This window comes from Pectinophora gossypiella, chromosome 12 (genome assembly GCF_024362695.1).
Source record: "Pectinophora gossypiella chromosome 12, ilPecGoss1.1, whole genome shotgun sequence".
Lineage (NCBI taxonomy): Eukaryota > Metazoa > Arthropoda > Insecta > Lepidoptera > Gelechiidae > Pectinophora > Pectinophora gossypiella.
This window is the reverse complement of record NC_065415.1, coordinates 1,058,954-1,084,880: the sequence shown is the minus strand read 5'-3', so window position 1 is coordinate 1,084,880 and position 25,927 is coordinate 1,058,954. Positions and strand designations below refer to the sequence as shown.

At 41.6% G+C, this 25,927-nt stretch overlaps 1 protein-coding gene across 2 annotated transcripts in view; it reads right to left on the bottom strand.

Moving 5' to 3' along the window:
- Positions 1-25,927, bottom strand: part of LOC126371431 (intermembrane lipid transfer protein VPS13A-like) — a 64,731-nt gene that overhangs the window by 21,290 nt on the left and 17,514 nt on the right. For both annotated transcript variants that reach the window (XM_050016714.1, XM_050016715.1), the window contains exons 22-50: positions 25,339-25,405; positions 25,083-25,237; positions 24,412-24,619; positions 24,000-24,111; positions 23,579-23,797; positions 22,761-22,954; positions 22,327-22,443; positions 21,840-22,027; positions 21,404-21,578; positions 20,591-20,865; positions 19,903-20,079; positions 19,156-19,457; positions 18,622-18,787; positions 17,986-18,208; positions 17,076-17,189; positions 16,138-16,222; positions 15,336-15,486; positions 14,762-14,896; positions 13,795-13,997; positions 12,176-12,312; positions 10,784-10,951; positions 8,870-9,013; positions 7,994-8,157; positions 7,325-7,537; positions 6,806-6,935; positions 6,241-6,383; positions 2,287-2,457; positions 1,787-1,890; positions 388-1,614 (exon numbers count right to left, since the gene is read on the bottom strand). In XM_050016714.1, coding sequence (XP_049872671.1) covers positions 388-1,614; positions 1,787-1,890; positions 2,287-2,457; positions 6,241-6,383; positions 6,806-6,935; positions 7,325-7,537; positions 7,994-8,157; positions 8,870-9,013; positions 10,784-10,951; positions 12,176-12,312; positions 13,795-13,997; positions 14,762-14,896; positions 15,336-15,486; positions 16,138-16,222; positions 17,076-17,189; positions 17,986-18,208; positions 18,622-18,787; positions 19,156-19,457; positions 19,903-20,079; positions 20,591-20,865; positions 21,404-21,578; positions 21,840-22,027; positions 22,327-22,443; positions 22,761-22,954; positions 23,579-23,797; positions 24,000-24,111; positions 24,412-24,619; positions 25,083-25,237; positions 25,339-25,405 — 5,867 coding nt within the window. The remainder of the gene's footprint in view (positions 1-387; positions 1,615-1,786; positions 1,891-2,286; positions 2,458-6,240; positions 6,384-6,805; positions 6,936-7,324; positions 7,538-7,993; positions 8,158-8,869; positions 9,014-10,783; positions 10,952-12,175; positions 12,313-13,794; positions 13,998-14,761; positions 14,897-15,335; positions 15,487-16,137; positions 16,223-17,075; positions 17,190-17,985; positions 18,209-18,621; positions 18,788-19,155; positions 19,458-19,902; positions 20,080-20,590; positions 20,866-21,403; positions 21,579-21,839; positions 22,028-22,326; positions 22,444-22,760; positions 22,955-23,578; positions 23,798-23,999; positions 24,112-24,411; positions 24,620-25,082; positions 25,238-25,338; positions 25,406-25,927) is intronic.

Genomic DNA, 25,927 nt, shown 5'->3' with positions numbered 1-25,927 from the left:
AAACGCGGTAAGAGCCCGTTATTACGATACTATTTAGTTTGGCATCGACACGATAAGAAGAGATTATTTAGAAAAACAATACTAACATAGTTATTACTATAATAGTCACTGCAGCCCTGTGCTACACCGGCTTGCTTCTCAAAACGGGGAGCACCGATTCAAACTCCGGAACCGAACTTTCACCAATAAGTTATTAATTTATCTTAAGTGTGTTTTCACTAACACGCGCACGCCCACACCTCACCGAGATTTCTGTTAGACTAGTATCCCCGTCTATAATGGTCGATAACCATCTGCGTTAGTGACTCGAAACGAACATTATAAAAAACAGGTACCTATTTATTTTATTCCGTTATTAAATAAAACTGGATTTTTAAGAAAACTTACCTGATAACAACATCCTTCATATCACAAAGCGAGGATCCCCAGGAATTGAATAAATATTCTAACAGATCGCTGTTAAAGAGTTTAGGCCGATTCTCCTTCTTATTCCCAAAACGTGTTTTGCCTGGACTATTCGTCGTCTCAGCCGAATATCCCCTTGACGACAAACTTAGCACCACTTTTATAGGCGACAAGTGTACGTATTCCATAAGCACATTCCTCTTTGCTATCATCTGGCTTTTGATCGCCAGAATCGGTAAAGGCATGTGGATCAATGCCAAATCTGCTCTTAACCGCACAGCCGGTTTTTCCTCAATCTTCCAATGGTTCAGTATATCGAAAACGTAGTTCACAAATCCTCTATCTAAGTTCACGCAAAATTCTTGGATTAGCACTTTCAGATATTTGTAAACGTCTTGGTTTAAAGACGGTCGGTACTGCTTTAGAGCGACGACTTCAATGCACGGTTTGAGTTCTCTATCAGCTCTCACGTTGGTTGGTAAGGGAGCTGGGTACAGTACACTCGGGAACACAGCTTCGCTCAGCTGATTGTCAATTTGCAGTCTCTGAAGCTTCAGGTGACAGTACGTATACGTATTGGACTTTCGGAGTTGCATCCATACGCCAGGATTGTACGTTCTCCGTAACTCCGAGAAGAACGGTTTGGTCATCTGCATCTTTTCTAAATCGATATGTATGTATTCTTTCAAGTTGCACTTTTTCTCTTCTTTCTGGTATTTGTCTTCGATCCACGCAGTTAGGTCGGGGGAGAGGAGTTTCCATTTGTGGGATACATTGACCTCCCAACGAGGCAAGGAGTCTGTTACACTGACATATGCCAATTCTCTTACTCCTGTCTGCGTTTGGACACATACAGACAAACTTACCTCTGCCAAGGACAAGTATACTTCATAATTACTTCGTTCCGCGTTGATTCTCATTCTGTACTGGTAGGCGATCCTTTCATCTTGGGCTAGAGCGAATACTCTTTGGTACCCATCCATGTATGATATCCAGTACACTATCACCTTATCCTTCCTCATCTTTTTGTTCTTCGAATGGTTGTCAGGTAGTTCAGAACTGTCAGAGTCATCGCTACTGGAGGAGCATGGTTCCGGGGACTTAGGGGTCAGTCGTTTGAGGGTAGAAGACAGCTTGGACGTCACACTGCTTGGCGCTATCAGGGTGGAATGCTTTACGGAATGGAAGCTCACTTTTTCTTCACCGTAACTGAAATAAGAGGATTTTTAGAGAACACTTACATTTAAAAAGACGGGTGCGCTAATTAAGCAATTATTCGGTAATTATACTTGAGACGCAGTCACCAAAACTATCTAGAGAGCCTAGCCAACTAACAAACGTTTGTTATAGTCTTTTTCTTCTGCCGTCTTGCAAAACTCACCCATCCTGATTGAAGTCGGCGACGTATCCCTTCCCCTTATTGTTGTAAATATTCCACAGTAACTTGCGTTCCTTCGCCGGGTCATCCCACGTATACAGCATTGACTGTTCACAAAAAATATATACAGGGTTAGTGACATCGTAACGAATACTAAGGGGGATGATTCAGACCGTAATTCTGAGTTGATATGAAGTGGAAGTTGCCGTTTTTGTGTGTCTTTTTTATTATTTTCAATTCTATACTTTTGCGATAATGAGATGAGCTAAATCACACCAAAATAAATTTTGTCAGTGTTCTATGAGCTGATTACTTGTCACCTCTGGTCTTACGCCAACTAGACACCTTCAGGCCTGTTGTCTTAAACGTTGTGCCGGGTGAGAGCCTTGAGCGCTCCCCATTTGTCCGGCCAAGTAGTTAATGCCATCTACGGCAAATCTACAATAAGTCACGTTAAAAAAATCTGGTCTTAGGACCCCCACTATAATTTTAAAGACCCTCACCTGATAAGGACTGAGCAACGCCACCTGCCCTGACTCTTGCTGATGCAGCTTCAGGAACAGGTCGTCACACAGGTTGTCGATGCGCACGGGCGCGTCGCCCGCTGTGAACGGCTTGAACGTGACCGTGAACGGCCGGTCCGTGCCGCCGGTCACCTCCACGCATATTGCTGACTGTGAACATAAAAACATTTATAACATAAAAAAAAAAAAAAAATATTTCCAGCAGTTTTTGGTATAAAAATAATCCTGGCTGTAAAAAATAAGTATGTATTTCGCAGTACGCAGTGGTGCAACGTAATGGAGTATGCTAGATACTCCCTCCGGTCATTTGAGAGGAGGCCTGTGCCTAGCGCTGGAACTTATATAGGCTGTCTATATTATATTATTTATGTATGTATTTACATACATGTATGGGTTACATATGGGTGCACAATATATCTGTATGTCTTATGCACCCCTGTGGTTGTAACGGTTACAATCTTATTGGTTGACATCCTCTATCGAAATTAACGTTCTGGCTAATTTGAAATTCATTCTTAATTCAAATCAGTATAAAATTCTATATTCTCTCTGGCTCGTCTCATGAGAGAACTCATAAGTTCCCAATCATTTAAGTATGCAGTTGTAACGTGAACCATGTCAGGGACCTTTAGCGGCTCTATAATAACCTTGATGAGGTCATCATTATTCCACATGCCACGCCACGAGTGATCAAGATTTTTATACGGCCGTAAAGTAGCCATATAACTAAAAAAAATAAGAAAAAAGTAGCTACTTATTTTAGAAGTTGTATGGCTACTTTACGGACACAGCTCTGTGATGCAAACAAGTACCATGTGTGTTACTTAAATATAAGTTAAACACACACACTAATCACATAAGAAAACAACCTAAATTCCATTCACCGTAATACATAATCATCACCTTTAAACATAACATTCAGACGGAAAAATAAATATAACTTATGTAGGTTTTCGTCCCCTTAACCTATATTCACTCGTAGTCTTTTGAGAATATTTCAAATGAAAACAGAACTTATGTTCAAACACTCAATGCAGCAATTCTGTATCATAAAACCTATCAAACAATAAGTTAGACATAGCAAGATTCTGTTATCCCAATTATCAACTGTCCATATTAGGATTGCAATCGAAATGTGACTCCAAATGCCTCCAAAAGAATAATGGATGAATATAAATTTAAACTTGGAACCGCAAATACATAAAGAATCCTAAAAATCAAAAACATCAAATAAAATAAACCCTGACAATACCACTGAAAGTATTCTTACGAAACATTTACGTCACCGCACGCGCCTATGACACCGCTAACTCAATTCACAACTTTCACACACACCTTATAAGACTGAGTGACAATTTCACTTGTTTCCAGTACGCTGAAAACCTTTTACCTGTCATCTGTTTTACAATGTTTCTAAAAATATTAATACTAGTGTCGTGTGCTGTGGTAGTTTTAAGTGAGGGTGAGAATAGGGTTAAAAGATCGAGGTACTACTCGTATCCGTCGCGTTTCTACCGCCGTCCTCCGCCGCCTCATGCCGTTAAAGGCGCATTTTCCTACACACCACCACCTATGCTGGCTCATGACGACAATTCCTACAGAGCGAAGGTTAGTAAACAAATCACTGATGGATTGGGCGATGATGACATCAATAATTTAGTCAAGTACCTGTCTAAGAAAGATTTAGATAAGATCATTGAGTTTGCTGGAGAAAAGGAAAGATATATAGATAAATACGCAGACAGTGAAGAGAAGTTTGGCTTTGATGGAACTTACAAAAGACCAGAAAGGACAAGTGTATATAAAATTCAAGATATTGACACAAGGTTCTCATTAAATGGTCCGTATATTAAGGATCAAGAAAAAAGATACGAAATTGTTTACAGCGATCCAAACTATGCTGCAACTAAATCTAAAGTTGTATACGCTACACCTCCCACGTATACTGATAATACTGATGAATACTTGGACAAAAATCCCAATGGAAACTTTATTAACGAAGAAACTCAACCAAGAATAATATATACGAAACCACCGCAAACTCCTGCTAACAATATCGCATATGTGAACCCTCAAAACCAATTTCCCATAGGAATAGAAAGTCCTAAAGTAATATACTCGAATAGCGAAGAACCATTCGACAACAGTAACATTAATATTGCAAAAGCTCATAGAACTGTTGTAAATAAGCAAATATACAATACTCCTTTGGAAGCAGCTCAACAAAAAATAATATATGCGAATCAACTGCAAAATTCTGGTAACAATATTCAATACGTAAACCCGCAAAGTCAATTTCCAAAATCAGTAGAAACTGCTAATGTAATGTATTCTAATCATGAAGAACCATTCGACAATAACAATCCAAACATAGCAAATGCTCAAACAACTTTTGTAAATAATCAAATATACAATGTACCTTTGGAAACTGAAGAATCTATGCATAGTCATGTAACCTACGTGACCCCGTCTACTTCGAACCCTTCTAATATCTTCACTGACAGCAATACGATGAAGGAAGAGCAACTGCCGAAGCCTATAAACTTGAGAGAAGATGAAGAATATGAAGTGTCGCATACTAATAACGTACCGAGAGTGGTAAAGTCTGAATCTTACAAAGTCGAGAGTCTAAAGGATGTGCCGTTAATGAATTACCACAATTCTAAGCTGCATACTGTCAGCTCGTACAACGTGCCTCATTATACAGTAAGTAATAACAATGTGTATCTCGATCCGGAGGTCCCGGGTTCAACTCCCGGTGGGGACATTTACAATGTGACTACGACGTGTCATGTGCGTGTACTATTGGGCCACCAAAGGCCCTTGTCATGGCTCATGTAACGACTCCTAACTTTCAGGGGGGTTAAAGGGCCATATCGAAGCAATTCATCTAAAAAAGCAATATTGCAATTTGTCATTTGTTTGCATTGCGCACTTACTTTTATATACACAAATGTCAAATTGCAAAATTGCTTTTTAGATGAATTGCTTGGATGTGGCGATTTTGAACCCCCAGTAAGTAGTAATTGGGACCAATGGCTTAATTAATTCTTTGTCTTAATTTACAAATAAGTACAACAAGTTTAATCTTGTTACAGATAACATCAACGAAATCCCAACAGCTGGCCCAATCATCTCCATCACAACCAGATACGACGCTGCAATTGGAGAAAGCCCCCCCAGGACATACAGGCAAGGATCAAAGCGATGCCCACCTGAAAGCCGTGAGGATATGGACGCATCGCTCTAAGGGAACTGCCTACACCCTACATGACGATGGCACGCTATCGCTTGAAAAGCCTGGAAGGCCTAAAGCTAGATTTCCGCACCCTTAAAGAGTTAAAAGAAAAGACTTTTTTGAGAAAAAAAAAGCGTGCATGAGTCTATCCTAAGATTGTTATTTGGGCAAAGAAAAACAACACAATTATCTTGAGATAAAATTGTTTACTTGAGGAAACAAGTTGTCAAAGTCCAAGTTTATATATCCAAGTTAATTTATGTAAAATAAGGATTTTAATTTATATTTTTTAGTTTTATGTTTATTTATAGAAACTTGTAAATAGGTAGAATCGTTTATAATTGTACAATAAATTGTGAAAAATACTGTTTGTTTTAGGATTTTATTTGGATCTATATACTTACATAATTTTATAACTACAATTATTACTATTGTTTATTTAAAAATGTACAGGATCAGTAAAAGATCTTGGGTCTAATCAAGTTGGCCACTGCTTGAGGCCTGTGCCCAGCAGTGGGACGGACGCTAAGATTAGGTGTTTGCGTTGAGGCATGGTGCAAATAACAGCTGTCACAAAACACTATTTATGTGCTAGGCGTATCCTTTTTGCAGTACCGTTATGAAAATACTGCCCTCGTAAGAGTCAAGTTGGCCATTCCTATCAAGTTGACCACTCCAGCAACAAAGCTACTCACTCCTCGGTCCATCCTGAGCACGGTGTGATGGTTCTGCGTGATGGGGAAGTGTTGCGACACGACGCCTGAGTCGCGGTACTTGCAGTGCATGCACATCGAGTCTGTTTGTGGCCAGAACGCTGTGCACTGCTGTGGGGCTAGATCTGCAGGGCAAAACGGAATATTTACAATACACAAAATAGCATCACGACTGCATGAACTCACTCCTTGCCAACTATGTTTAAGTCCCACGTAATAAAGGCGAGCCGATCAGAATTCTCCCCCTGCGTCATTGTTCCCCGATACATATATTTTGGGGATTTTCAAGGCAAAAGTCAATAGGCACTATTTGAGTTTGCGTGCTTCACCTTAGATACCATCGCTACTTAAGACCAGACGGTGTCGTGGTCAAACGCACTCAAATATCTTGATGTTTTTTTGAAGAACATCTTGGGCCCTGAATCGAGGATTTTCTTGCAGCTTCTTTTCATCGGCTATACAGGTTGTGATACGCTGCAGTACTTTTAGCCGAAAAGGATGTTCGTTATGTAAAAGATGAAGATTTTTTTAATAAAATAGGTCATACCTATCCATAAGTCTGCAGCCTCGTTCTGTTCCATGAAGCGCAGATGTCTTCTGGTGTCATTGAAGACCAGGAAATATGGTAGAAGGGTGACGATCTTGGTTAGTTGCGGACATAGTTCGGATAAGGTCACCTGTGGAAAGATGGTTAATAGTAAATCGATTTTGAAAATTAGGACTATGTATTTGTGGATTTCTGTTCAATTATGGTAATATAATGAGAAAACTAAATAAGTGAAAACAACATTTTAAAGATTGGATCATTTTGCATCCTATAGGTATGTTTTTATAACATTTAGTGTAGATCAGAAAACAGTTCAAAGTAAATTGTGTAATAATAAAAGGGCTTTAGACGGATTTTATGTCTACGGCGTTTTCCGTTGAGATCTTTAATACGACATGGTCACTTCGTGGCTATATCTTGACTCCGAATGCTGTAAGATATACAGTTTAAAGTTCAGTTAGAGAAAGAGTACAATGCAAAACGCCCAACACGCGTTAAAGACAGACGGATTATACTGACATCCATGAGCAGCCTGTAGTTGGTGCGGCGCTCGGTGTGCGCGCAGACCACGAGGCCGGGCGCGGCGGCGGCGGGGCGCGCGGCGCGCGACCACTGCGACTGGTGCGCGCGCAGCCGCACGCGCTCGCGGCACCCGCGCGTCCCGCGCGCCCCGCCGCCCGCCCACAGCAGCGGCTCGTCCGTCACCTCGAAGCACGTCTCCGAGTGACGCGCCTGGACAACAACACCACGATCTATATCATCATCATCCGCCGGAAACCGTCCGTTGCTGGACATAGGCCTCCCCCAAGCCTCGACACATTGACCGATCCTCTACTGCCCGCATCCAGCATTTTCCCGTTACCTTCAGAAGGCCATCGGTCCACCTTGTGGGGGAATCTACCTACGTACGATCTATATTGTTCAAATACATCTAAATGAAAAATCTGAAGGAGCCAATATCAATGAAAAGAAATGGGGGGAAAATCTGTGAAATCTCGATAGGCAACACTACAAACCTCTGTTATGCACCAAATCTGAGAACGTTACAGGGTTGAGCTTTCCACAGGAATGTTTTGGTTTTGTTTTGGGTTCAATAAAAGCAATTGCCAAAACATTCCTGTGGAACCCCGCGGACCCCGGGGTCTAGAAGGGTCTCGAGGTCCCGGGGGGGTCTCAACAACGACGTACCTTCATCTGCAGCGGTAGACCGGTCTTGTTAATGAACCAGTAGGGTGCGAACACGTATAGCTGCCAACAATCGTTTCTCTCGACGCGCACACACACGCCTAGCTGCTTGTTCCCGCCGTCGGTGTCACAATCTGTCACCATGCTCACACTCTTCTCTGTCAGGTCTGGGGACAAATAGAGCTTTTAGCCATGTTTGGGAAGATAAGAGAGCGCTGAAGGTAATAAAGGTCGTCAATGCCATATGCAACAAATCAACGATAAGTTTTCATCTGCTACCGAAAACTCGAAGGTAGTTATGATATAAAAAGAAAGAAAGAAAATATTTATTAACAATATGGCACTTCAGCTAACCATGTAATCAGCAGTTTATTGTACAAAAAAACCAAGACAAATACAAGTTGATCACACAAAACAGACAAACATGTGTCGTGTTTTTACTGCCACGCATTCTGCTCATCTGTAATGCATTGTCTTCGCATTGTTCGGCTCTTGGTGTGTGTACTGTAGGTGTAGTAGATGGTGAGAAGTCGAGGGTTCTACTTCCAAGTGCAAAACACCAGTTTGTTTGCCCTAACACCTGCACTATTAAAGACCTTTACCCACTGACAATGCCGTAAGCGTGGCCAAATATTGGTCAGCAAAAATTTAGTATCGATCGCCATCGACTCGCAAAGAAGAAGTTTGTTCCGTGTCACTATTTATTTATATTTTTATAATTGTTAAATACACTTTCGCGGGAGGCGTCGGCCATTCAATTAGGTACAATATTGCCATGTAAACAATATTATTAATTAAAAATGTTTACACTTGTGTTGCCAGCAACACGCATGACCGCGTGGGATCCATTATCCATCATCTAAAGACTCGTATACTTACCAGGCGATAAAGTAAAGCTTCCTGTCCATGGTAGCCCCATGTAGTGCATATCGAGCGTCAGTCTATGCGGCGTACACAGTCTCAGCGAGTGCGTGTGAGTGCGTTCTCCCGCCTCCACTCGTGCGCGCCACAGATTATCCGCAGCTGTAATAATAATAACAACATGGCATCATGACTATATCCCCGAAGAGGTAGACAGAGGTGTATGGTAATACATCCACTCCTCGCCAGCCATATCTAAGGGTGGGATTAATAAACGAATCTCAGCTGATACCGCCCACAAAATCATGCTCAAGTCCGTATTTTTATACAAGATCTGTGACCCTGACATGATCTTGAGGGCAGTCTCAAAGCTGAGATTAGTTTATTAATACCACCTTACTGTTACCCAAGCGATGGAACTTCTTAAATCGTATCCTGCGTGCCCGAACACCAGCACGCAGGAGGATTTGATGAGCGCTGCAGATAGCGCCATACTCGTTGCCAAGTTTTGGGCCGACACTATTTAGTTTGTCATCGACACCATAAGAAGAGAATACCACCCTAAGTCCCGGGGAGCCAGTCTATTGCCATTAACCGGGCACAAATCATGGAAACCACGTGATATCAAACAAAGTCGAATTCAGTGGTTAATAATAGCACTTTTTTATTTATTCGCAAGGCTACCTAACTTCATAAACTGCCTATTATACGTCCCACTGCTGGGCACAGGCCTCCCCTCAATCAACCGGAGGGGGAATGGAGCATACTCCACCACGCTGCTCCACTGCGGGTTGGTGGAGGTGTTTTTACGGCTAATAGCTGGTACCAACGGCTTAACGTGCCCTCCGAAGCACGGAATTATCTTACTTTTCAAACAATCAGGTGATTCAAGCCTGAAAAGTCCTTACCAAACAAAGGACAGTCTCACAAAGTGATTTCGACAATGTCCCCATCGGGAATCGAACCCGGACCTCCAGATCGTGAGCCTAACGCTCTAACCACTAGACCACGGAGGCTGCTACCTAACCTACCAAGATCAAATTCAGATTGTTTTAAAGAAAGGTCAAGTCAAGAGTACTCTGAACCGATTACGACGAGCATTTGAAGATTTTAATAAGAGTGAAGAAAGTTAAAACGGTGGGTCAGCATCATCGAAACAACTCGCAAGTGTATGAAAAATAGTATAATTTTACTGTGGGTATTATGAGGCTTTTCATTCGTAATACTAATGTTCCAAAATCAAATTTTAATTTTAAGTGCTTTCGGGTGCTTTCAAGGCCAGAGTGAACAGGCACCTTCTGGGCGAGCTCGCTACATCTTAGGCCACGTCAATGCCTTCGGGCAAGTCTGGGGCCAAGAGAAAACCCATTAAAGGTAAAAACAAGCACTTACGTGTTTTTTTTTACTCAGAAGTGTTTCGTTTTTCAGAAGCATGAATGTAGGATTAATGCCGTAGAAATGAGGTCTTTGCGTGTGAAGTTGAGTGATAGAGTGAGAAACAGTGTGATAAGACAGAGATGTGGTGTAAAAGACGATATAGTGACTAAGATTGAGAAGGGAATGTTAGGTTGGTTTGGACACGTAGAGCGGATGAATGATAATAGAATTGCAAAAGCGGTATATAAGGCGAAAGTTGATGGTAGGGAAGACCGAGAAGGACTTACATTGACCAAATTAGAGATGTCCTTAGAAAAGGTTTAAAACGATGTACTCTGAACCGGCGTGCGTGTATGAAGTGATTGATGAATGTGGATGAAGCAAGAGAAGTATGTCAGGAACGAAGCAAATGGAAACCTATAGTCTCTGCTTACCCCGGTGGGAAATAGGCGTGAGTTTATGTATGTATGTATGTTTCGTTTTTTCGATGAGACATATGGAGGCCAGTTCCCAGCAGTGGGTCGTATATAGGCTATATATTATGCTATGTATTACCTAGCAGGCCTGTAGTCGCGTCTGTCGTAGTCGACCCAGTAGTCGGTGCTGTAGGCCCCGCCCGGGATAACTCCATCCCGTAAGGTAAGCGATTGTAGATAGCCAGAGGTGGTACTACCCGGATCAGGTAGTTGGGTATCGCGCGAGTTACTTTGTGGGATTGGCAGCCTGGAAAGAAAATGTGTCCTAATAAAGATACAGACCAGGTTTAAGACAGATACAAAATAGCTTGGTATGAAGTACAGAATGAGGAGGTTGCACGTGGAGAGGATTTCCTTTTAGTCTTTTGTAAGATCAGTCAATCTTGCTTGATCCTCAAGGGAATGCTTAGAGACCTGGGGGGTTAAAAGGCCATATCAAAGCAGTTCATCTAAAAAAGCAATATTGCTATTTGACATTTGTTTGCACTTTTTTTTTTTTTTTTTGACGTGACTTATTGTAGATTTGCCGCAGATGGCATTAACTACTTGGCCGGACAAATGGGGAGCGCTGAAGGCTCTCACCCGGTACAACGTTTAAGACAACAGGCCTGAGGGTGCCCAGTTGGGCGCGAACCTCGGCTCAGGGCGTCATCTGAATTTGTTTGCACGGCGCACTTACTATTATATGCACAAATGTCAAATTGCAATTTTGCTTTTTTAAATGAATTGCTTTGATGTGGCGTTTTTAACCCCCCTGCTTTATGGTTGCTCGTTTCATATTCAAATAGATAGATTTAACTCTTGTTTTAAAGAGATGTGGAAAATGAAACACTGACGAAACCGTGGCTAATAAGTTAATGTAGAGAATAGAACAGATTCCAATTATTCACATCAGTTACTTTTTACTAAACGTCAAACTGTGACGTCATGGAAAAACGTGACAAAATGTCGCACTTATTATTACATATTTCTTCATTAAAATTCATAAATAGGTTAAATAGAAAAATAAAACGTTTTTTGTCACCTTTAGATCTGTCTTTCTTTAGTAATCAGAATTTTATAATTTATTTTTGACCTAGGAAACTACCCAATTACCTCTAGGTAAGGTAGCCATAAAATAAACCATAATACTACCTTTAGAAGGGACACTCTCCGTCTCGTACCAAAACGAACTTTGAGCGAGCTTGATTTATAACACCACAACCCCCACCACCCCTCCCCCCTGGCCCCCTTTAGCTATTAGGTCGTAAGCCTTATCTATCTCTCTCGTTCGCACGCACGAGATATAGCGGCACACGGTAAGAACAATATTTTTATATGGAGTGTCCAAGCTGAGCTCAGTCTAGTAGATAACGTTCACTAAAAAGTATTTTTTCAATTTGAAGTTCGGTTGTTGCTAATGAGTTTAAAAAAATAAAAATTACAAGTTGCCTATTATAAATACTCTGTATTTTTTTCCAAAAAAACCCACCTTCTTCAGTAAGTATCCTCAAGGCGAATATTCTGTCATCGTCATCGGACTTGGATGGACAGATCATGTCTCGAGGAGTGCCAAGGTCGTTCGCCAGCTCCATCCACCATATCCCCTGCGTTGCTGTTTGAAGACTCCTGTGGAGAAAATTGTTTATTTTTATTTAGTGGGTTGGTCCCGGTTACTAATTACTGGTGTAAAGTAGTCGTTACATGAGCCACGTCAGGGGCCTTTGGCGGCTCAATAATAACTCTGACACCAAGGTTGATGAGGTTGGTAATCCACCTCACAACCCGCGATTTAGTGCTTTGGGAAATTTCACCATCAGATGGGAATAATAAATACCAAGGAGACAGAGATAGGAAAGAGAGAGTTTTGGGAAAGTTCCTGGAGAAACGAAGAGTCTGGCCAGCATGTTAGTCTGTAGTAATAATAGTCTTTGGGACACGCCATAGCTGAGCTTACCGAACCTGTCAAATTTTGAGGTTAGGTAAGTGGACCCTGTGAACAACGGGATAATGCTAGGGAGATGATGACACGCCAAAGCTAAGCTTGATGGCATTCCATCAAACTCACCTCTTCACTGTTTCGTTGCGGATTAGTGGAGGTGTTTGGGCCAGGAGCCAACCTATTTTTTAAAGTCGCACGTAAGTTGAGACGCACACACGCACGCATACACGCACACACACACACACACACGCACACACACATACACACACACGCACACACGCACGCACACACACACATACACATACAAGCATTTATAAATTTGATATTTTCTTTTTAAGAAATATTTTATGATTTAGTCTAACAATTTAAAAAAAAAAAAAAACTTAACTTAATTTTTCTTAATTTTTTTTATATTTTGTTATTTTTTTCTTGACCATGACTTTTTGGGGGTGGAGGCCTGGAGTCCTAATACACAGGGTATCCTAGTTTAGGCTCCAGCCTCTACAAATATTGTATTTTTGTATGTAATTATGTATCCATGTGTTTTATAATTTGTAGAGGAAATAAAGATTTTACTTACTTACTTAAAGTAACTTATTTTAGATTTGCCGCAAATTATAAATTTAACTACTTGACCGGATACCGGATATTTTTCATACATACATACATAAACTCACGCCCGTTATCCCTAATGGGGTGGGCAGAGCCACAAGTAATCAAAGACAACTTGCAGCCACTGTTGATACGATGTCGTAAGCTGGATATGATGAACCTTATAGTGATAAGGGATCAGCCTATCGCCCATAACATTAGTCCATCATGTTAGAGGACACAATCCCTCTGTCGGTTTTTACGACATGCCCGGGAAGACAAGCAGCTGAACGTGTTCTATGTTTTTTATTTGCTCCCAGAACAGCATAGAAGCACCAGCTATAGCTATCACCTGGTACAAAATTTAAACGCAGGACACACGGTGCCTAATAAAATGGTGAAAAGATATTACACAGTCAGTTCGTTTCGAGCTGAAATTGTAATAAGTCAAGCTGACTTTTTATGAGCTACTCACTCAAATTTATGGAAGAGTGACATTGGTTGTATTACTTGTAAGAAAAGAATAGCAATGTATCAAGACAGATTACAGATAAAAAAAAAACAGAAAAAGAACTCACTCAAAGTTATAAGGCAGTAGGAACAGCTTGCAGTGGTAGGCGATATAGAGCGGCACGTTGTAAGTGTCTTGCGGCGCGATCACGGCTAGACGCATCTTGTCTTCAAACGGGTTGGACACGCAGCCGATCAGCTCGGCGCCTACGCTGAGTAAGTCTGTCTTCTTGTAGTACAGTTCGAGAGCGTAGGAGGTCTCGTTGCGGATCTGGTCGGAGAACATAGAACAAAGAATTGTGGTCATAGAATAAAAACTCATCATCATCAATTTAAGAGCCACGCTCTTGTCGGTGCAGCATTTTCCATGCTACTTTTTTAGGGAAAAATAGGGCATTGGTTTCCCTCTTGCCTTCCGCCCATAAAAAAACTATACTCAGTATAATGTTTTAGTACGATCTACTCTGAAGGTTCAGAGTCTGAACCAGCGTGCATATATGAAACGATTGATTAATGTGGAGGAAGCAAAAAAAGTGTGTCAGGATCGACGCAAACTGAGCGTCTGAGCTAGGTTTACCTCACACTCGGAGATAGTTTAGACTTGAATCGTGTGGCGTCAGACGTCACACACACAGATGCGCGTGTACGATATCGTCAATGTGTGGCGTCCGTGTGTGGTGGCGCAGCGGTAAACGCGCTCGGTCTGCGATTGTTAAAGTTAAGCAACTTTCGCAAAGGCCGGTCATAGTATGGGTGACCACAAAAAAAAAAAGTTTTCATCTCGACCTCCTCCGTGCTTCGGAAGGCACGTTAAGCCGTTAATCCCGGCTGCATGAGCAGTCGTTAATAACCATCAATCCGCACTGGGCCCGCGTGATGGTTTAAGGCCCGATATCCCTATCCATCCATAGGGAAGGCGCGTGCCCCAGCAGTGGGGACTTTAATGGGCTGATGATTATGATGTGGCGTCTGTGTAAAACGAGGTTGTTTGTATAAAGTGTCCGGTGTGTGGTAATAGGTAAAAGAGTGCATTACCTGTAAAGGCGATCTGACGACGATCTTCCTGGAGTTGTATTTTGAAGTTCGCTCCACGACGATGTAGTACCGCGTGCCGTTCCTGCTCGGGTGTAGAACGTGTAGCTTCGATACCGTGCGCTGAGGGCAGAGGATCTGCAAAACAATATAGTACTGTCTCTTCTTCTTCTGGTGTCAGGGTTACTATTGAGCCACTAAAGGCCCCTGACAGGGCTCATGTAACGATTACTCACTTACATCAGTATATAGTAACCGGGAACAACGGCTTAACGTGCCTCCCGAAGCACGGATCTTCTTACTATTGGACAATGAGGTGATCAGCCTGTAATGTCCTAACCAAACTAGGGATCACAAAGTGATTTTTGTGATATGTCCCCACCGGGATTCCAACTCGGGGCCTCCGGATCGTAAGTCCAACGCTCTAAGTACTGTTATTATGATAGGTATATAAAAAAAATCGGAAAGGGACGGGTAATCGACAAGCATATTTATGGAACACGTCAATTTTAGGCAGAAGCCAACAACTCGACAGAATTAAGTTGTCATACGAAGTCTACGATTACGATATGCTCACTGTAAGAGGGTCGAAGTCAGCCAGTTTCACAGTAAGGGTCTCATCAGTATATCGTCGGTACAGCTCGGCGACCGGCGGCGGCGCTTGTGGGGAAGCGCTGCCCACCGCCTGTGGAGGCGACATCGCGCCCGCTGGGAATCCGCCCTCGAAGCTGCAACAAATGGAAAAATAGTCAGTGGCGTGACAATACAGGGTGTTATTCCCATAGATTTAGGATGTACAAGATAAACAATAATATAAAGACGTTTCGGCTTCTCCGCGTAAGCACGAAAAAGTTCTACGGTTACTGGAGAAATTAAGAATGGTTAACATATCTATCTAGTGAACTTTTGTTTTTAAAGTCTGACTCGGACTCGATCCTGCAACTCCGAAGTATGAGCAGCAGCAGCTAAATGTATTACAAAGCTAAAATTTGGGCTTAAAGTGTTGTCTCAATGTGAGAGAAAAGGTCGATAGAGATAAACGATGAACAAGGGAAAATCGGTCGATATTTGGGTAAATGTTTGAAATAGGGTATTTCACTGGGTCAAAGATAAATTATAAAATGCTAATCTAGAAATAGAAGCCAGTCTAAGATGATCGAAAATCAATCTCATTTAACTTTACGACTTTTTTCGAATTTAATTTATGAATTAAGTAACAATGAGTACGTCGTTTGACAACTTTTATTGGTTTCCATACAAACTCCAAAGAAAACTTTCATTTTAACGTTTCGTTCAAAGTATCTCATTTGACTAGGTTGTCAAGGAGCCTATTGATCTGCAAATATAAAAAGAAAGATATTTTAAAGTGTCACACTCACCAATCCCAGTCATCGCTGACATCTGCCATTTCATATTTAGCTTCCTTCACATCGTCCAGGAGATCTGCGGATGATGTATCGCAACCTGAAATATAAAAAATCAAAATGAATATTAAGCCTACTGCCAAACTATGTACACATGCAATCTGTGGGTTAACTACACGCAGCGGGCTGTCAACGCTCTTCGCGTTCAGTATAATAATGGACTGAGAATGTTGTTGGGGCTACCGCGCTACTGTAGTGCGTCGGGAATGTTTGCGCTAGCTCACACGGACGGGTTCCTTGCCGTGGTGCGCAAAAGGGTAGCGTCACTGTTAAGCAGAGTAAGAAATAGCTCCAACAATATTCTCAAGTTTATTAGTGAGATGCCTGACAGCCCGTTTATAAAACACCGGGTCCAGACTCATGGGTGCTGTTCAGGGACCAAGAGTAGGTCATATATGGATAAATTTTCTGAATCCTTACTTAAATTTAATTACTATCTTAGTTTGTAAGTCACGGTACTAACAATATAATGGATTAATGTCTTTCTAACCATGCTACGTTTTAAGGAGTTTAATTTTGATTTGACAGCATACGACTGACACGATATGAAACGATTGATTAATGTGGAGGAAGCAAGAGAAGTGTGTCAGGATCGAAGCAAATGGAATCCCATAGTCTCTGCTCGTGAGTTTATGTATACAGGGTGTCAGTGACATCGTAACGAATACTCAGGGAGATGATTCAGATCATGAGACTGAGTTACAAAAAACAACATGAAATTTGTGACGGAAAATTCCACTTGATATCATCTCCGAATCATGGTTTGATTCATCCCTCAAAGTTTTCGTTACGACATCACTAACACCCTGTATATGTTGACAGTATCGCTAATGCGATCTACAAACTTCACACAAGGTTGAATGGGTAGGATGCGGCTCATTGCTTTAACTTACCCGGCGTGCTAGGTCTGCTTGTGTCCACATCGTAGTCAGCTGTAGCCAGTATCTTATCGTTGCCAGCCAGGTCCGTCTCAGCTCGGGTCTTCAGTTGCACTGTGGATCCGGGCCCTAAAAGCCAGAAATCAAAAATTCTGCAAAATGTCGCTTTTCTTCCACTGGGTTGCATTCTTTTATCTGAATTGGGTTGTTTACCAAATAAAGCAGATCTAAAGGTAACAAAAAACCTTGTATTTTTGTATTTAACTTATGTATGAATTTTAATAAACAAAAATGTAATAATAAGTGCGACATTTTGACACATTTTTCTATAACGTCACAGGTTGCATTTTCATTCAAAATCCATAGTAATTTCGTGTTTTCACGTTCAGTAAAAAGTAACTGATTTGACTAGTTGGAAACTACCCTATTAGAAGCGTCACTCTTGAAAGCCTAGATGGCAACAATGACCGTTGTTATATTTTGCAACGCCATCTAACATTTTTTGTTGTTGAGAGCTGTAACTAGTAAAATCAGATCTTCTTCTATCGCGTGCGTTATGAGGTGAGGATTACCAACCTCAGCAACCCTGGTGTCAGGGTTATTATTGAGCCGCCAAAGGCCCCTGACATGGCTCATGTAACGATTACTCACTTACATCAGTAAGTAGTAACTGGGACCAACGGCTTAACGTGCCTTCCGAAGCACGGATCATCTTACTTTCGTACAATCTGGTGATTTTACCAATATACAATTTTGGGAGAGCTTTTAAAATTCCCGTCTAAAATTGACGTATATTCCATAAATTTTATGCCTGTCAATTAGCCGTCTTTTTCCGGCGGATAAGAAAATGACGGGTATAACTTAAAATAAAATTAGGAGGTGTCTGCAGGAATCGACGCCATTGGTTAACTTAGGAATGTCATACCTATATCGTTGACCATGAGCAGTGGTTCATGCGCCGACACAATAGCAGAGACCAGCTTGGTGCGGTCTGTGCTCAGCGTCGCTAGTGCCAGCAACACCCTCGCGGCCGCCGGAGACACGGTGATGGCCAGCTGCGAGGCGCCTTCAAGCATGACATACGTGCACATGCGCTCCGTGAAGCTCGTGTCAAGACCTGAGTCCGTGCTGTCTTCGTGGACTGGGTCCTGGGATTAAAAGAACTCGTTAAGTACACAACAACACACCACACGAAACCAATCCACACGATAGAAGAAGAGAAGAGTACACAACAGAACAGCCTCCGTGGTCTAGTGGATAGAGCGTTGCGCTCATGATCTGGAGGTCCGGATTCGATTCCCAATGGAGGCATTGTCGAAATCACTTTGTGAGACTGTCCTTTGTTTGGTGTGTACAGGTGTCACAAGAGTTCGAAACGCATTTCTCGGGAATTTCCTCACAATATTTGTTCTGTTTCTTCGCCTCTTTGGCTAGAGTCAAGTAGAGTATGCCTTTCCTTTTCGGGAGATCACATAAGCTCACGAATAAAATTAGAAGAGACCATTGCAAAATTTTTATCACAAACAAATCCTACTTTATCAACATAAGTATAAAGTCGAACCTGCAAAGTAACAGTCTTTGGTTCTCCGTCCCGCTTGCTCTTAGACGGCGAGCCATCTATAAACGTGACGATCTTGTCGTTGTCTTCTCTCTCACTCTCCTCTGCTTCACTCTGTTCCGGGGCTGAAGAGTCCTCGTCGTTACTTATTTCTTCGGCACTTGAATCACTAAAAAAGTACAACATTATTGTCCTAAAATTCAATCACATCCATAAATTCTTTTTTGGTGGTTTTTATCTCGAGAGTATGTACTTAAAAAATATTATAGGTAACCTTGAAGGTGTGATGCTTGGTCTGCGTAACCAAGCATTACTAACAAGCACCAAGCACCAGTGTACTTAAGAGTGAACGCCTGTAATTGGTTTGACACAGTATCCTAAAACCTGTATGTAATAATTGTAACAAACTGTTGAAGTTCCTAATAAAAAAATATTTATTTATTTATAACCTTTTTCCTGCCTGACGCACCAATTTTTACAAAAGCTGGAACCTCGGCTCGCCGGCACATGCCTTAGATAAAAAAAACAATAACTTACTCAGTGAACAGATGACCTATAGCCGTCGCAAGTTTATCCATAAGTCCGTTCTCGTTTTCAGAGTCCGAATCATCTCCGTCCAAAGCTGTAAGAAAAGCCATTCCTCCTGAGATATCTCCCTTACTCTCTCTCCCGTTAGGGTTCCTTATAAACGTCATCTCATTGTCCGTGTCTCCTTCTTCTGCAGAGGTTTCAGATTCGAATTCATTCCGTTTTTTAGTTTTTTTGGGGTCCGCCGTCGGCTCTTGGTTCGTTTCGTTGGTGGTCGTGTCTAACCGTGACGACATTTGGTACGCTTTTGACTGTAAAAGAAAACGGTTGTTCATGTTCACCCTTTTGGAGATTAGAGTTGTTTAGTTTATGTATTTATATGTACGTCGAGTGTGTTTAATTATTTGCATCAAAATATATTTTTTTTCGATTTGCATTATTCTCATATAATAAGGAATAGAAAATATGAGAAAACATTTACACACCAAAAGGCCACACTGCAACTAGTCATTTAAATAGAAATATTTGCTTTTTAAGATGAATTGTTTCAATGTGGAGTTTGTCTCTCGAGCATAAAATAAGGAATAATACTACGTATAGAATGGGAACTATCCGCTATCCACCAGCGGCTGAGCTAGGTTTACCTCACCCCCGCTCGGTCTTGCTTTAGTCTTCAACTGAGAGGGCTGCGCACATTCGCGACGTTCGAATTTTGAAATTTGACACCTGACCCATGTTGACATACAACAACAATACCTGGAACAGCGTGGCGGTGATCTCCCAGGGCTTGTGCACGTTCTCCCGGCACAGCGTGGGCTCCAGCAGCGGCTCCCAGCTGTCCAGCCGGTCGTTGTAGCAGGCCGCTTGGATTGATAGAGAACCTGACCCGTGTAGCTGACGAGACCAGTCGTTCAGCAACAGCTCTGAGGTCATCTGTAAATACAGCACTTAGTGTATTATTAAGGAATTAATTCGCGTATAGACCCTGATGGGTCTATGGAATTTTGACCAAAGCTGCTAAGAATGAAGTTATTAGGTACGCACGGAATGCAACGGATAACCAAGAAAGGCTTGGGTTATATGTAATATTTAGATACATGTGAAACTTGTTCAAATTTCATTTATTTTTCTCTGTCTTCTCTTAGGCATTGGGCTAAGTTATTGGTCCGTGATCATCATAAGACCTCGTACATCAAGTCTATTTTTCGTTTGTGACGGTATGATCCTATGTGGACGCAGCAAGATCTAATCGACAAGACCCTCCAATATGGACTCGACTCGAAAAATAAAACGTTTATACCTACCTTCGCCATAAGTACAGACATTCTCTGAGTATGCTCCAGGGTTGTGACGGTATGATTCTATGTGTAAGCAGCAAAATCTAATCGACAGAGGATTTTTCAAACCGCTGCTATTGGTTCAGGGCACTGCAGATATAACCTACCTTCACCATAAGCACAGGCACTCTCTGAGTATGCTCCAACTCAAACACAACTTTGACATTCGGCAGAGCGACGTGGAAGGCTTCAGTGGCGACAATAGCAGGGTACTTCGGCTGCACGTAGCTATCTTCAGGGTTTAGAACCACGTATGGCGTGATCTTCTTAGGAGACCACAGATCTTCGTCATACTTCTCCGGTTTGAAGTTGTAGAGGGTCGCGTTGTATGGTTTATCTTCTTCTGGGATTGTTAGTTCGAGAGACACTTCTTCTATCAAGTCTGGGGACAAAAGTGACATTGAACATTTGCTTGTTTATTGAAACCGATGAATAAATATGAGCAGCTTTGATGGGTGTTTTTAAGTAGGTTCCGTTTCGACACATCCTCATTCGTATAAAGGATGGCAAAAACTTAGTAAATATACCCGATAATTTTCTTCTTCTATCGTGTGGGTGGATTGTGAGGTGGATTACCAACCCCATCAACCCTGGTGTCAGGGTTATCATTACCCGATAATAGAGACATAAGTAATTGCTAAGGTATTTTCCAGGATGGACAGTAAAAAATTAAAGTCCCTTTATTTGACAGTTGTGTAATTTGGGTAGAAAACTACAGGCTGCATACCTGATTGTCCGAAAAATAAAAATTATCAGTGTTTCCAAACGTACACTACTTACAACCCGGTTATTATTTACATAAGTAAGTATGCTAGTGTTATAAGAGACAAGAATAACCTTCACACCAGGGTTGTCAAGGTTGGTAATCTATTTTACAAAAAAAAAATATAAGGATAACGAGCTTAAAACTAAATGCTTACCCATAACAGTGTGTATAGTAGTCGCAGCCAAATGTACTTCTATGTCGGACACTGACAGCTTCACCTTAACACCCTCGTCGTTATTCTTGAACGTTCTAGAAAATTCCACGTCGCACGGCCTTAGAACCATCTGCGGAGGCAGGTTCTTTAGCTTCGATTGCAGTTTGGACATGACCTGTGAAGGATAAATTGAAAATGACATTCAAGAATACTTAACAGCGAATTTATTGAATGCATAGCCAATAACGAAAACAGACTAAATGAATAAATTAATTATGGGGGTGTTTGCAATAGGATACAATGTCAATGACAATAGGACAATAGGAAATCTACAATAGGTCACGTCAATAAAAAAAATCTTACCCCTTCATGCAGGTGTGACGCTATGTTGTGTAGTTCTGTATTGTAAATATTAATAAAAGTCAATTTTACAAACCTGTAATCCAGCTAGAGACACGACCAAGCTCTCATTGTTGGAGTGATAGGAATAGTCGATCAGCAGTTCCGTCCGCAACAACAACGCATGCGCCTCGCTCTTGGTGAGGTCGGTGAAAAACATCACTTCTGGCTGCCGGAACTGCACCGAGATAGCCAGCCCTGGAGCTTCCTCTGCTACTGAAGTTGCTGTCAATGGTTAAGACAGTTACCACAATATTATCTACCACAAGGCAGCAGAAATAGGAATTGGGTAGTTTCCAACTAGTCAAATCAGTTACTTTTTACTTAACGTCAAAACACGAAACTACTATGGAATTTGTATGAGAAAGCAACCTGTGACGTCATAAAAAAACGTGACAAAATGCCGCGCTTATCGCATTCTTCTTTATTAAAATTCATAAATAGATTACATAGAAAAAAAAGAAAACGTTTTTTGTCACCTTTAGATCTGCCTTTATTTAGTCATCAGAATTTCATAATTTTACCTGCTGAGTAGTAGCCGCTAGTATCCTCACTAGGCAGCCGATTGTTATTGCCCGACTTGGTGTTCAGCTCACCCACGTACCCATGATTAACCACGCCACCTTCCATGCTTTTGTCTCCTGGAGAAAAAAAATAGTTTTAATGATAATATAATATTTTATTACTGTCTCTCCTAACCGTGCTAGTAATTCGAGCACTCAGGGGGTCTAAAAACGCCAGATCAAAGCAATTTGAGTTATTAATTTATCTTAAGTGCAGTTTTCACTAACACAGTTGGCTCGACCATTATAGACGGCGATACGCCTCGCCACCTATGACGTTGGTCTAACAGAAAAGCTCAGGGAAGTGTGGTTACTTAGTTCACCTTGCGATGGATATACCTCTGACAATTGGGATATAATCGTAAGATCATGTTATGTTACATATCTGAACAAACCTGGCATAGCATCGAGCAAACTCCTGGCAAGTTGCAGCAGGAACGGCAGCGCGAGGTTCCAGCGGGTCCGGTCCACTCTGACGTCACAACTCCTGGCCGCGCTCGTAGCTCGAGCAGTCAGATCTATGAGCGGTGGGCGACGCACCGATATGACCTCCGAGGAACGGGTAGCGCCGCCTTGCGACTGGAATATCCTGGAAAGAAAGATGGATTCTCGTTTCACTCGGGTTTAGTTAACTTTTTTGCTGAAATGGGAATAAACAAACACCTAGAAAGCTTATCGTGTAGAAGTGCGAGGGAGACGGACAGCCCACGCGCGCTCCCTTACTCTTTAACAGTTTACAGCCATTTATACTAAGCTTGGATTAAAGTATGTCCAGCTCGGTGATCGATACGAATTGGTGCGGAGCGAAGTGTCCGTTCTATACTTGGCATTATTCTTTATTCTATGATTGGGATAAGAATTAATAACTTACATGCTTTAGGCTACTTGACAACCTAGTCAAATGAGAAACTTTTTACGAAACGTCAAAACGATAGTTTTCTTTGGAGTTTGTATGGAAATACTCTTGTGACGTCATCAGTAAAAACGATCAAATGTCGTACTCATTGTTACTTAATTCATAAATAAAATTCGAAAATAAGTCGAAAAGTAAAATGAGATTGATTTTTGATCATCTTAAACAGCCTTCTATTTATAGTTTAGCATTTTATATTTTATCTTTGACCCAGACAAATACCCACTTGTTTTCTAGTCATATAATGGTCCGTTCGTGTACAATAACTTAACTTTGTATTGCATTTTCAACCCAACTGACCGTCTGATAACAACCCCAGGATCGGGTCTGATGTCCTCAACTAGTAGACTCTGCAGACTGGCTCGTAGTTCGGTGCTGCCGTCAGAATAGTAGTCCAGCTGTACTGAGCTCTCGCCAGCCGTGAGGCGCGCTAGACCGTGGTTCAGGTCGCGCACTGGAGAGCTTAACACCTCGTCCATGTCCGAGAAGAGTTTTAGCTCCACGCCTTCTAAAGTGAACCTAGGGAAATATAATTTTATTGGAGTATCACTCAGAAAATTCTCAGAAACATTCCATGTTATATAGCAAAAAGATGCTGTCTAAGTTTGGATACTGGAAAGGTATATTATTTGAATTTGTCTTTTTTTTACCAGTTCACATTTTTCGACGATGCTTAACATAGACATAGATCCTTTCAGATATCTACACCATTATAATTTACCTTATAACAACTTCTTTCCTAATAGGTTCTCCTTGAGCGAAGAACGCTTGCAGCTTCTTAACAGAGGTATCTCCAGCAGGAGCCTCTGTCGGCGAACTCGGAACTATGTTACCTGGAAAATTCATAAGAAAATATCAAGCCCCGCATTGGATCAGAATTCGGAATTCTACATTTAGGACTTAGAATTCCAGATCAATCCGGCGGATTTGGTTTTTATATTCTGGATCCAAAAATTGTATGAAAATGTCTAGATTGTTCATAGAGTTATGGTGTCTTAGTAATAAATATTCAGAAGAATCTGATCAACAGCTTACATATTATTTTTCAGTAGCCGGCGCTTTCGATTTTGGTACGTTTTGAATAAAGGATTTTGGGTTCTACATTTTGCTTAAAGCCAAGAGAGTATGGTTACCGATATAGTGCGCCTCGCTGAGATTGTCGCTCCACACGGCCAGCACGGTGGCGAGGTCCTTCTGCCCCAGGTTGACGACCACGGCGTCCATGCTGACATCAGCCGAGCACAGCAGCAGCTCGCGGTGTGACGACATGCTGAGCGCTTGTTGGTACGACACGGCGCGGTTTATGTCGCAACGGAGGGAGACTGGCTCTAGTATTGGTTCCTAGGGCGAAAATAGATAGATCTTAAGAACTAAAGCTTTTTAAAAAAGAGTTCTATCATAACATAACATAAACTCACACTTATACCCCAATACTCAGAAGACAGAGGTCAGGGGGGTCAGAAGTACATCCATAGCAAGATGAAGTAAGTACCCACAGCTCTAGCTTTCTGTTCGACCAACATAATAGATGGTAAGCCATATCGCCGTCTATAATGGTCGAGCCAACTGTGTTAGTGAAAACCTCAGGGAAGCGCTGAGGGCTCTCACCTGGTACAAAATTTAAAACGACAGGCCTGAGGATGCCCAGTTGGGCGCGAACCTCGTCTCAGGGTGTCGATTACGATAAATGTTAAATGAAGAAGAAGGATCTGAGAAGGATACCAATTAACAATGTTATCCTTCTGCTGTGGTTTCCGGAGTTAAGACCATGACGATCGCAGATATTCGGCGAAACGTGACATACCTGTACTTCCAGCGTCCCGGCGAGAGTCATAACTGCTCGGGATATAGTGATATTCTCCAACTTGACCAGGATATTGTCTATTACGGGACTCTGTATGGGGCTGCTTGCATCCGTAGAGTTCAATTGCTTGAAGAAGTTCTCGATTAGAAGATCACCTGGACAATGCAAGATTCAGCATTTTATTCGTAATTTAGTCGACAGAATTCCTTTTTTTGTAAGACTTGCCTCAGAATTTTTTTCCAAAATAGGAACTTACCCATATTAAAAACCAACAAGTTAGGTGAAGAGGGTTTCTGTGGCAGCAATAGCACGGGAGCGTGTATCTGGAAAAATATATCTTAATTACAATCCAAATTCACCTATGTACCTAAACATGTAATATTAGTCCTCAATCTATCGCATACAGGTGTAGATAGTTTCATGAGAAAAGCCACAGAAGCCCCGTGGTCCCTTCGCAATAGATTTTAGTTCCACCGATTCACCACTAGATGTCGCTGTTCATATTTAGAACGAAGTATTGACTTGGTCATCTAGTTTCTTATAAGAAAATTCTTTGTTGATGTTCTCGTGTGTTTAATTGTGTTTAAGTGTTTAATTGTGTAAAGTGATCCTTCAAGCCGGATTTGTATAAAATATACACATTGACAATTTCCTCCATTCAGCGCATATCGGTTCACTAGGGTGGATTCATTCTTTCAGATATAATCCTCTCAGATGACACCCTGCGCCGAGGGTAGACCCCAACTGCGCACCCTCAGGCTTGTTGTCTTAAATTTTGTACCGTGTAAAAGTTAAGTTTTCCCACGTTACTGACCTGGCTGACCAAGTAGTTAATGCCATATGCG